At 39.3% G+C, this 13662-nt stretch overlaps 1 protein-coding gene across 1 annotated transcript; it reads left to right on the top strand.

The window, feature by feature from the left end:
• The first annotated feature begins 1938 nt into the window (after positions 1–1938).
• On the top strand, positions 1939–7152 carry LOC149280957 (serine incorporator 3-like). Its single transcript, XM_089499882.1, has 10 exons — positions 1939–1977; positions 3872–4033; positions 4133–4320; positions 4555–4634; positions 4798–4935; positions 5051–5220; positions 5402–5492; positions 6053–6215; positions 6489–6713; positions 7014–7152. The coding sequence occupies exons 1-10, from the start codon at positions 1939–1941 to the stop codon at positions 7150–7152; spliced, it is 1395 nt and encodes a 464-aa protein (XP_089356008.1).
• Positions 7153–13662: the final 6510 nt, after the last annotated feature.

The following is a 13662-nucleotide window of genomic DNA, read 5'->3' as shown; positions in this document are numbered from 1 at the left end:
GCAAAATCAGCATGATTTCATCAACCTCCTGACCTATAACCCTCTCCCTTTTCCTTTCCTTTTCCTATCAGCGTTAAAGAAGAATGATATATACCCTTTTTGATTTTGTTTTCTTTCTTTATAGAAGGCACTTGCAAAGGATTTTTTTTTTCACAACAGATAATCTAAACATGAACCGTGATAAATCAGGCAAAACACATTTTCCACCCTATAAATACAGATTTCTTAATTCCCAGAATTCAGCGAGCGCCATCATAAATGATGTCATGCAGAAACGTTAACTACACGCTTGTGCCTATAAATAACCCTTAATTACGTCTTGCGGTCTTCTATTAATTTGAAATGCTTTTCAGAATGCGAATTAATGTCAAGAATTACATGATTTGAATTAAGTCTTCGTATGCTGCCCCCGTGTGGTATGAATGTGTATTACACTGCAGGGCTTTTGATAATTGTTTACAAAAAAAATATATATATATTTATATTTCGTATATATCCTGTATTGTATAAGATCAATAAAGTGCAAACAATTAAGTGCCACTGTATAAAAAAACTGATTTTGTGAGTAAGTCTTCCCATCATTCTCAGACACTAGTTCTTCATTTAGAATGAGTTTGTGGTACCCAGACTAAAAAAGAAAATAACATATATTGGAAGGTATTTTTAATAAATTTAGCTGATATCAGAGGGAATGACATAAGAAAAGTAAGTCAATTCAACGGAGGCTATGTATAGGTAGGAATTCTGGTACACGGTATTAAAAAATTGATAGTAAAATTGATGCGGTCACCATGGCAACCAAAGAAATCTCCAATATGTAGCGCATTATAGCCCAACATCTCAGTTTAGAAGACATATTCACACCACGGCCGGACCAGTGAGCACAAATTCCACTACATGAGCGCTGGGCAGCTTTAGAATGAGTGAAAGTGGCTGTTTCTGTACCGCTTGTGGCCGTGAAATGAACGTGGAGCCCAAAAGACACGATCTTCAGCGTGGGAAGGCGAGGGCTGACGCGCCGCGGCAGCTTCTGCTAACCCATAGGGGTAGAATGAGATACGGTATTACGGTCTGTAATAAGAAGATGGCGACTGATGCGGTCTGCAGCATTAAAGCTCTGAGCAGGCTTACCCCTTCTTTTTTTAGATAAAAAAAGTAAAGGCATTTCTCCTGTCTCTCTTTCCTCCCCTTTTTCCCTTCTGTTTCTTCTTTCCTCCTTTTGCTTGTCTCTAATCACATCCCTTTCACTTTCCTCTCCTCTCTTCCCTATCCTTCCCCTTATCTGTTTTATGGTTTTGCTGTTTCTTTTCTTGCCCCCCCCCCCATATATCTCCTATTGCTCTTTCTTTCGTCTCCTTTCTCTTTTGTCTCCTTTCCCTTTCTTGCTTTTACTGTGTCTCTAGTGTCTCTACTTTGGTAAGCCAAACCTTGGCCGTCTGACTTAGTTGGGACAGCCGGCCAAAAGCACATGAGCTACAAAATATCAGTGAAATATTTACTTTGGTATTTAACTGCCACACTTGTAAAATAAAAAATACATGGCTTATTAAGGACAGTAGTTACCATGCTGAGAAGCGATATAGAATATCATAAAATAACAAAATTGATGTGGAATTTATCAGGTCTCAATCTCAAGTTATACAACCACCGCAAAGGCGACAGGAGGGCGCATGCGTATCTGGAAAGCCGCACATGGGTACAACTGCGCATGTGTGAGGTCTTTCGATTCCTATGGTCGTCGGCCGCATTCGCGCATGCGCAAAATGTGCTCGGTCTTGGAATGTATGGGCGGAGCCAAGCTGGGAGCTGGTTTTTTCCTCGTGACATCATTACGTCGCCTGACGCTTGTCGCTGTCCCTGCTACACAGGAAGAAGGAGGGAGGTGACATCTTATTCTTTGGGGAAGTAAACAAACCGCTGTTAAGGGACCGAGAGACAATGGGTGGCGTGCTGGGGTTGTGTTCTGTCGCCAGCTGGGTAAGTAAATGTCTTTCTTGGCTCACAGGGCAAAGACTACCAGTGACGGCTAAAGGCACCACTTATTACTAAAATGGAGAAACCAGTAAGTGCCAGTAGCTTTGTGCTGATATATATATATATCTATATCTATATATATCTATATATATCTATATATTATAGATCACAGTCTGGCACCGACATAGTTTACACCCACTACTCTTCCTTTTAAATACCCAGGGCAAATATTAGTGCTTGGCAGTAAATAGTTAAAATAACCAGTGCTCTTTATAGGTTGTGATCTCATCTTGGGGGTAAGTTTGTCACTGTGTCATTTTAGACATGGTTTTATCTATATATGTGTATAATATATATATATATATATATATATATATAACACACGTATAGCTATTTATGTAGAGTCCTTTTCTTTCTGAGGTCCTTAATCCAGTTTATTGGCCGAGACCAAAAGACCATAATCTGTAAGTATAAAAAAGCCACTCTGATTGGTGCGTGAACTAACTTCCTGGGCGTGTAACCGCGTAGGTTCAAAGGTTTGGGGTCACTGAGCTGTTTTCACGGGAAACAAGGACATTTCTGGCTGTAACCTAATTTGCAAAATGGGTTTTTTAATCATAAATTAGCCTTTTAAACCTAAACTTGGATCGGTGAACACAACGTGCCATTGGAGCCCAGGAGTGATGGGAGTGATAAAGGGCCATTGGAACACAGGAGTGATGGGAGTGATAAAGGGCCATTGGAACCCAGGAGTGATGGGAGTGATAAAGGGCCATTGGAACACAGGAGTGATGGGAGTGATAAAGGGCCATTGGAACCCAGGAGTGATGGGAGTGATAAAGGGCCATTGAAGAGATTCGGTTAAAAATCAGCCGTTTCCGGCTACAATAATCATTTACAACATTAACCCCGTCTGCGCTGGATTTCTGATCCATTTCAAGTTATTTTACTACTTAGTAGTGTGTGTATATATGTATATATATGTATGTGTATATATATATATATATATATATATAATATGTGTTCTTTTGTAAATTAGGCTTTTTTTTTTTTTACATTCCAAAGTACTTGCACATTATGACCACTGACCGCTATCTTCTACTGGTTCAATAAATGACTTTAAAATACAAAATGATGCCTCTTAGCGCTTTAACTCATGAAGTGCCGGGAGGTGAGTAGCTGGCGGCTTTGCGATGCGTTGCTCACTCTTCTAGCATTTAACGCGCCGCGCGTGGTCATTCCTGTGAAGGTACAGTCACACTCACACTCGCAAGCGCACTATAATCTTCTAATCTGTCGGCAAATTACCACTCATTGCGAAAAGCAGTTTTGAAATAACCATTCACCGTATTGGTGTGTGCGCTCCGTCACCTTTTATTTATTTTTCTCACCCCTTTTCATCATTAAAAATAAAAGAACAGGTAGTTATAAAAAAAAAAAAAAATAATAATAATTTATCCAGGGGGATTTCTGGTTGATATTTTCTTCTTTCACTTATATATCCAGAAATGGTTTTATCCCCTTTTTTGTTAACCGACGTTTTTTCCCTCCGTGTGCGTTTTTGGGGCATCTAACGCGCTTTGCCTCCCCAAGCTTAGCTTTATATTCGCTCCCATCTTCCGCATTTTGAGTCTGTTTGCAGTTTCTAGAAGCTCGCTTCTTCTCCTTCAGCGTCATTTCCACTTCCCCGGAGACCACGGTGGTTTCCTTTTTCAGCGAGCAAGTTTAATGCGAAGTTCCACTGCCTTTAGCATGTGACTGCTGCTTGCGTTGATTACTCAGTATGTTTACGTGAATGTTTCCCTGTTACTCGTACATTCATGTTTGCATTACACGTGCAAAATCATATGGATTTGGACTTATTAATATTAATAACTTTTATTTTTTCTCTCTCTAGATTCCCTGCCTCTGCAGCAGCGCGACATGCATATTATGCCGGTGCTGCCCGAACACCAACAATTCCACGGTGACCCGTCTCATTTACGCTTTTCTCATGCTACTCGGGACAGTCCTTTCTTGTATATTATTAACTCCGGGAATATCTGATCAGCTGAAGAAGGTCTGTCTAATGGGCTTACTTGGTTGGGTTGAATCTCCTATAGACAAAGAAAAATGCTTATGTAGTGCTTTTTTTTCCTTCTTCTTTTCCCCTATCCAGGTGCCAGGGTTTTGTGAAGGAGGCCTTGGCCCCCATATCAGCCTTGTTAATGCCGACTGTAACGTGTTGGTGGGCTATAAAGCCGTGTACCGGGTCAGCTTTTCCATGAGTATGTTCTTCCTTGCATTTGCTCTGCTTATGTTAGGAGTCAAAACCAGCAAAGATCCGAGAGCAGCTATTCACAACGGGTGAGTATCCCGGTGACCGAGGCATCAAAGTTCAGTGATAAAGACACGGAATAAATTCAGTATTTCTGTATCTGGTGTTGAAGTTTGTAATTTGACCTGGGTTTCCCCCATGGCTGTTGCTAATATAGCTGCATGGCGAGGAAACACCGTGGCTTTAATGCATAATATTCAGATGTAAAAAAAAATATTATTTTTTTTTTTGCAAAAGCAATAGTTTTCTCTTTCTTATAACAGGTTCTGGTTCTTCAAAGTACTGGCTATCGTAGGCATCATGGTAGGAGCTTTCTACATCCCCGAAGGTTCCTTCACTAGCGGTAAGTGCCGAGGGCTCTAATTTCAGATCACCTTCACCTATGAAGTGTAGGGGGGTTCTTTTATGTAATAAGAATAATGCCCCTTGGGAGGAAAATAAACACGTTGGCTCTTCTTGTCCTGTTTTCTGAGGCATTTGTTTTGAGTTGCTCTCTTTTTTTCCAGTGTGGTTTTGGGTTGGCACCTTTGGAGCCTTTTCGTTCATCCTTATCCAGTTGCTTCTGCTGATCGACCTTGCTCACTCAATAAATGAGTCTTGGGTCGACCGCATGGAGGAAGGGAATTCAAAGTGCTGGTATGCAGGTAGGATACGTCCCGCCGCTTACTGTTAGCAGGTTTGGGATAACTATTTTCATGTCCCTCTCGTTCATTGATGAATTCACTACACGTTACCAATGCGTTGTTCTTCTTCTTCTAGTGTTGCTTTCTACTACAAGCTTATGCTACACATCGGCCATAGTCTTTGTCGGGCTTCTGTACGCATACTACACAAGATCAGATGGCTGCGTTGAGAATAAATGCTTCATCAGTTTCAATCTGATCCTCTGCGTGATCATCTCTGTGATCTCAATTCTCCCTAAAGTCCAGGTGAGGTACATGCCCAAGCTAAAACAAATTCATCAATAAGTAGGCTTCCTTAATGTAAGTTGTTCTGTATATAATATCTGCAGTGACCTGGTGCAGGCGTCACGTGTCTCTCACTGATGAAGAACCTAGTTAACCCAACATTTAGTACAACTTCTGACTTTAATACGTTTGTGAATTCCAGGAACATCAGCCACGATCCGGTCTTCTCCAGTCTTCTATTATAACCCTCTATACCGTCTATCTTACTTGGTCTGCAATGTCAAATGAGCCTGGTGAGTTTTCTGCCGGCGGCTGCTGCGTTTGTCCACGTTTATCGCACGCTTTTATTTTGTGTTAGCAACCTGTTGTGCATTCGTTATACCCCACTACCAGGTTTATCAGGGTTTACATCACGCTTGCCTTTCCTTTATTATACTCCTACCAGAGATATTTTTGTTTACATCCTATTGATTTAAATTGTCATTTAAATCCAATTTAAATTGTTGTTATTTTAAGTCCTCGATTTAATCTGGCAAAATACAAATCACTTTACTGTAAAAATGCATACATAAGGAATTCATCTTCCATGTCCCATGTTGTCGAACTAGTGGAGGGTCTGTTCAGAAAGCAGAAATGTTCATTTATTTGACTATTTTTACTAGCGAGTGGTAGCAGTGGTTTCCTTTTAGATTTTGCACACACTATCCATTTTATTGCGCAATGGGCAAGAAGGGGGATCGCTGCCCGACGTGGCAGCTGAATGGTAACCGTTGCGTCTTTCGGAAGCAGAATGAATTTGATCGTCCGCGGCAAATCTGCCACACGTGTGATTTACCATTACTGTTACTTTCAGACCGAAGTTGTAACCCAAGCTTGATGGACATCATCTTCCAGAAAACACCCGCTAATGGAACTGGACTGTTGCCCACGCCGGAGGCGCCAAAATCCTTGCAGTGGTGGGATGCTCAGAGTATCATTGGCCTTGCCCTGTTTGTACTCTGTCTGCTTTATTCCAGGTAGGACGCTAACCATCACTCAACTCCCCCAACTTAAAAAATACTGCAGATGATAATCATCATTATTTGTAATCCTTGAAGGACTATGATCAAAAGTCACTTTTCCGAAAGGGCTTTATAAATGTATTAAAACGGAAGAGTCTGCTGCTATCTTTGATGCACATTCATGCTTTATCATGCTTTATAAACTTATTTTGTGACAAGCCTTTTGAAATCTTGTGGTCCGTCACCGGGGGTTCGACCTTGTCCGTATTAACTGGCTTCTCTCTGCAGTATCCGAAACTCCGCCAACAGCCAAGTGAACAAACTCACTCTCTCTGGCAACGACGCCATTATGCTGGATGACACAACAGGAGGCGTCGGGGATGCCGAGGATGGTGACGTCCGACGTGCCGTAGACAACGAAAAAGATGCTGTCCAGTATAGCTATTCCTTTTTCCATTTCATGTTGTGCCTCGCTTCCCTTTATGTTATGATGACGCTCACTAACTGGTACAGGTGAGAAGCTTTGCGTTGGGTAGCGTTTTGTACTCTCTAAATTTAGGATACAGAGCTGGGCCGTAGAAGACTTTCCAGATATTTTGTAGCCGCGTCTTTCGGATTCGCTTCCATGGAGTTTACCCAGAACAGAGATGAACAAAAGTCTAGCTCTTACAACTTATGCCACTGGCAACCTTCGTTCTCCATGACACTGGACGTCTCTGTCCTGCAGTTCTGCGCTAAACCGTATTATCAGCCGTACGATCCAGTCTTTCTTTTTAAGTATTTTTAACCATTTCATTTCTTTGTTTATTGTAGCCCGGAAGCGGATTTTAAGACCATAACTAGCAAATGGCCGGCCGTCTGGGTGAAAATGGCTTCCAGCTGGGTCTGCATAGCCCTTTATGTTTGGACCATGATAGCGCCCATCGTCCTTCCAAACCGAGATTTCAACTGAACGTCTTAAGAAGGTTCCAAGCAAGTTCCGGACGGTGTTCCAGTTACTTCTTCCTATGAGCGCTAATGCACACAAATAATTGCTACTGGTTTTGTTAATGCTGTATGAATCATTTCATTTTCCCTCCAAAGCTTTATAGCAGATATATTCATGTATTGCTGCTTTTTTTTTTTTTTTTTATATACCCCTGATGATCTGCTGATTGTATTGTTCTTTAAAAAAAAATCCTCTTATTTTCTATTTTATTCTCGTAATATATTGATGTCAAATTTTCTATACATTCTATTTAAAGTTGCAGTAGTTTGTCGTATTGGCTTACCTTTAATATATAGTTGGCATTTTTTTTTTTTTGTACACAATTCTGCAAATCTTTAAATATACATTTTTATGCTGTTCAGTATTTGCTGAGAGTTTAATGGAATTAAGCAGACGGCTTCTGGGATGATAGGAATTGTCGTCCTCTGCAGCCAGAGTGCCAGATTGTGTTATCCATATGGACCGAATCATATTTTGTATTGCAGGTTACTGCAGCCTTGTTGGGCTCAGCCAAAATCTTCATATCATTTTGTAATTTTAGGGTTTGTTATCCTGCTGACTCTTTCAGTGGCCCCTGTGGTCAGTGTTTAAAGGCTACTGAAGATGCTAAAATGCAATTGCTGCCTGGATCTCAGAAATTTAAAGGGAATCCGTTGAGTAGTGACATTGCAGGGCCAGAGATGAAAACGGGCCCTGGCGGATAAATAATATATGTACAGCCGCACACTACGCACTTACAACCTCACGCTTGAGCCAGACTTATGGTTAAAGGTCCAAAAATATGTTTCTGGCTGATGAATTCCCTTTAAAGAAAACCAAATTGTTAAAACTGTAATACTCTGGGGGGGGGGGGGTTTAAGCACTTAAAGGATTTGCACTGTGCGTTATATACTGGCCTGCCTAATGTACAAATAAAATACATTTAAATTTAAAGCTGTGTATTTTTGTTATCATCATTGTATTTGTTAAGTGCTTGTATTTGCTGCTAAGTCTGATATAGCTGGTCTACCAGAGGATGTCATCAGCCGGAAAGGTTTTTTGATTTATTATTTATTTTATTTATTATTAAACTGGTTTTACTAACCTGCACCAGAAAACGCCCTTGTTTAGTGGGATCTGTCCTTATTTCTGCTGCAAAACCCTGATGCTCTTTTCCCGGGTATGAGGGTATCGTAGGGTACTACAGCCCTAAAAGCACCGATAATGTGTATGCAAATAAAATACTTTTTCTCTTAACACTCAATGCAACAGTTATATTAAATGTATTCTCCTTCCCACATAAGCATAAGACAGACTAACTCAGGTTCATAACAATATTTTATTTGCTGATTTGTACATAAATGTGTGACCTTTAATTCCCATATTTGACCTTCTTAGCGGCCCTCTGATAGGTGCACTGATGGAAGATGAGACACCAAAGGGGTAAAATTGTTCACAGTTGATACATTGTTCATAAGGACTGCCGGTGATCTTGTCCTCTCACGCCTGCTGCTCACCATTAATAGTGACGACTGACTGTTGTTTCTTGGTCTTCAGCCGCGTGATTTTGAGTTAAAATAATGTCATAGCATTGATATTGTGCATCCGTAAATATACCTACTGAAATATATTAAATAAAAACACTACCTTTTACTATACAATATTTATATCTTTATCAGTATGCATTTATCGCAATTTGTATAGCACATCTTTATCGGTACATCCCAAGGCAACAAACTTCCAGTGTCATCACAATAGCTCTGATGTCATAAGCCCACGTTGCACTGGAGAAGTCACTCGACACTCGGTTGCCTGAAAGTGTAGAGCTTTATTCTCATTCTCAGTAGAAAGCTGAAGAAATTTGCGTATATTTTGTTTTCTTACCTTAATATCCAATATGGAGGTTTTCCAGCCATTGGATCCCTGTGACCACGGGGAGTTCTTCCCCCACCAATGTCACATCTGCTGGCGGCGCTTCAAAAAGCTGTGGATTTTAAACGCTCACTTGAAGACGCACAGCAAAAAATCAAGAAAGAACGACGATCAACAACTGCCCGTAACTATTAATGGTGTGGAGCAGACAGAAGAGTTACGAATTACCACCGGTTCATTTGAACAATGCATGACCTGCGGAGACTTTTACATTACTGATGCCCCATTTCCCATCGGCACACCGGAGATCGCAGAGGGCCAAGAAGAACAGATCCTGGGAGATCCTGCGTTTCTAGCAGCTCTGGATCCTGTGACAACCTTCCAGGCCTGGCAAATAATGAAAATGGGAAAAGTGGCTGAAGTCCTTCCCGGTAAAAGATATCTCCAGACAGACGCGGCTGACTTCATGCCTCCTAAGAAGAAGGCCAAGAAGAAGGCCAAGAAGTCCAAAAAGATGGCCAAGAAGAAGGCCAAGGACATTAAATAGACTCGCGGTGTATGTGCGAATCAGCTAATAAAATATTGTTTAAAAATCTAAGTTGGTCTCTCTTATGATTATATGGGATGGAAACTCCTGTCTGTAAATGTAACTGGTGTTTGTTCTCTTTATACATTTATATGCGGTTTGAAGAAGTCTACTCACGGGAAGCTTGGCCATATATTCTGTTGTTCTTTTTTTTTAAATTTAATCAATAACGGCTTCAGCAGCCAAAAAGACGTTCTTCAACTGACGTCAACTGACAGTTAAAAAAGGCGCAGCGTCTGAAGACACGCAGCAGCAGATCAAGAGAGAGAAGAACCCAAGTATTGATCTGTGAGACACCCATCGTCAGGAGTAAAGAGCGAACATCACCACTTTATTTTCTTTGTCTTTATGACCAGGGAATAAACTATGTTTTTTAAACCTAATGCCAAATTCTCTACCAAAAACTAACATGAACCAAGACATTTAAAAGCCCCAAACAGACCTTCTCCATTGGCGAAAGAGAATCCCAATATATATATATATATATATATATATATATATATATATATATATATATATATATATATATATATATATAGTGTATTTAAAGCTTAAAACACCTTCCACTGCTGGTAACCATTGGGAGACTCGTAGCCTCCCATCCAGGTAAATTGGCCAGATATTCGTATCACATACTACCTAACAGTCCCAACAGTCCTGGTGTTTACGTTTTTTGCGTACTGTCCCATGCAGATGGCCACTTTTGTGTTCAGTCGAAATCATGACCCCCCTCAAACAGGTTTGAACATCTGAAACGTTGTGGGTATGATATCAAGATAACACAAACTTCAGATAAAAGGTATATTTTACATAAAAAGCCCCCCAAAATAAATATTTCTATGCATTTAAGAAGCCCTGTTTTCTGTATCATAGAATATTTTATATTTAGAATATTTCTATATACAGAATATTTTATATTGTATTATTTATTATTATTCTTTTGGACATTAACTGTATTTAGTATGTATGATAGTTAGAATTACTCTTGTTAATACTTTTATTGCATTAGATAATAAAAGGTATAACCGACTGTTATTGTATTGTTTGAAACCATGAAGACGTTCCAGAATGGTCAACCTGGTTTTAGTCACATTGAGGGACTGCGCTGCCTAAATAGGGACAATAAGGTGGTATAGTGTTTCGCACGTGGTGCACGTAACACCTCTGATTTCAGCACACGGTTACCTCCACCACCTCTGAGATAAGACTGATCCAAAATGACTTCACCCAACCACACTAGTAGATACTGGGCATGAAGGCCAGCCGGTTCCAGATGCCTACACTTTACCTGTCGATAAGGTTTAATCTTTGTACAACATGCTGGGTTTCACAATCAATCATCTCCAGAGTGATGAAAAGCAATTTATACATTTACGGACGGTACATATATAATTTTTGAAAGATATGCATTTAAAACTATTGTTCTGATCAACCAATGGGCATTTAACCAGGTAGGTTTTCAAGACTACCACTAGGTGGCGCACTTGCACCAAACGTATAAAAAGTTCCCAAAACCTTACAATCTATGCAGTTAATCCTAAACAATAATATATGTATATATGAGCGAGAAAGAGATAGGTAATGGTATATGATGTCATAAGGTTACTTGGTTTTTATACCATATAAATGAGTAGAAACAACTTTCCAGAGGGGGGTGGTACATTCATAGCACATTGAACCAAGAGAGGTGGTAAGAGACCCAAAAACAGGGATACTTATCTCTGCAACGCCACATCTTCTCAGCCATACAAGAAGAATGTTACGGAATGATCATAAACATTATGAAGCTTTGGGAGAATTAAATAATAATTTAACATTCTCATTTTTCTTTTTAATATTGGAAAAAATATCAGTCCAATATAAACAGGATACAGAAGGATCAGAGAGGTCAGAATTCTCTCTCTAGGGAGAGTGCATTGGGATAGCATTGCCATACAAAAGCCAATGCAAAATAAATACATAGATAGCTAAATTAAAAGTAAATAATAGTGTGAAATAATAAAAATAAGGGAAAATTTCTAGTTTGAAAATGGAAAAAATTAATGGTATGAAAGGTCCTTTCCACTTTTTACCTTTTCCAACAAAAAAAAACAACTAGAGCAGCAGATCAGGTAAGTAGGGGGCCCTGGACGCAATTTTTATTAGTAATAAAATTAAAAAGTTAAATGTAAAAAATTTTGATAAGAAATCAGAATAGATGTCAGTGCTGGAAACAAAATTTGGTAATTGTCGCCAAATATAAAAATACTGCAAAATTGTAGGATTTTATGTCTTAGAGCATGAAAATGTTCTACTCTTAAAAGAATGAATAAATAAATAAATAATTGGGTTAGTGCATTCTGATTTCTAATCAAAATTGTGATTTATTTATTTTTTTACATTTAATTTGTAGAGCATTTTGGCCCTTATCACTAAACAGGGTCAATTTGTTGTTAAAAAAAAAAAAAGGGTAAAAATGGCAAAAGAAAACCCCTTTGGCCGTGAAAGGGTTAATAAAGCCGTTTATTTTCTTCACATGGCTGCAAGGAAACACAGCTTGACTGAATTTGTCTCTAGCTCTGCGAAATTTGTGACAGTAATATTATAGTATATGTATTGGCCATAGGGCACGACGTCGTATCTTAAAATGATTCAAGACAGATTAGATCAAAATAAATAATCCCGATCATCTGTGATTTCTGGCAGCAAAATGGGTTAAACGGACTGACTGAAATGATGTTACTTAATTAAGATAAAACGCTTGAGTTGCTCTATATCAAATTTCATAGTCCTGCCTGCAACCTTTAAGTGTTTATGACAGCAGCCCTGTACTCTGTGCTCTGCTACAACTACGTCGTAAATAATCGTCGTGTGAACCGCTAAAATATTCCAAGGAAGGAAGCTGGGAGCCTTGAGATTATTAAATAGAATTTAAGAGGTTTAACAGAAGGTAAAACTAAACCACACTTTAGGTGAGCGATTCAAGTCTGGAAAGGTACCAGCACTCGTCCTTATAGTCCGTCTGTATGGTAGTGTCAGCCAATATTGATAATGATCAAACGCCTCCAAACATGCCATTAAATAATACACATTCATGCTCACACACATGTATACACATTTATGCTCACACACACAAATGCTTACATATACACATTCATGCTAACACATACACATGCTTACATATTCATATTCATGCTCACACACACATGTATACATATTCACATTCATGCGCACACACACAAATGCTTACACATACACATTCATGCTCACACACACAAATGCTTACACATACACATTCATGCTCACAAATGCTGACACATACACATTCATGCTCACACACACATGCTTACACATATACATTCATGCTTGCATACACATACACATTCATGTTAACGCACACACTTATACATACATTCTGATTATAACTTACATACATACATACATACATACTCTTACTCTCTCTCACCCACACCCTTAGCTCACTGGTAGCTTTATTTCAGAACAGGGACATTGATTCATGACTAACATGGAAGAGCATCCATAATACATGGGATGTGGTGTGCCGGTTCATCCCAAAGTTCAGCACATTCTCATTTCCCGGCATGCAGTGTCCATTCAACAGGACCTTTTGCCAGCAACTTGTCCTCAGCACAAATGCGCCCCTAAGCTTCTAATTTCCTCTACAAATAACATGGTACCGTTAAGAATACGCGTAATGTGGTTTCCTTTATACCGCTCATAACCATCTTACTACAGGAGAAAATTGAAAACCTTTCCGTCTTAGAATTTTTACGAACCGACATAAAACCTAAACATAGAATAAGTAAAAAACAAAGAGATTGAATCGTCACAATATGGAAACCGTAAATTATTCCAGCCACTAGGTGGTATAACATTCTTTTCTTTCGGGAATAATTACGGTTGATAAAACATGGCTTTGATTACAACCTTATATTGCTTCATTATATTTTTATAATTTAGAAAAACATTAACGAGGAATCGTTTTATTATGCAAGGCGCTGTGAGGCAAAGAATTGGTTTTGGTATTTTGAAAGGTG

Source organism: Sceloporus occidentalis, unplaced genomic scaffold (genome assembly GCF_023333645.1).
Source record: "Sceloporus occidentalis isolate IW3139 unplaced genomic scaffold, rSceOcc1.0.p SCAF_143, whole genome shotgun sequence".
Lineage (NCBI taxonomy): Eukaryota > Metazoa > Chordata > Lepidosauria > Squamata > Phrynosomatidae > Sceloporus > Sceloporus occidentalis.
Note: the sequence above shows the minus strand (reverse complement) of the source record. Positions and strands in the feature narration are given on the sequence as shown.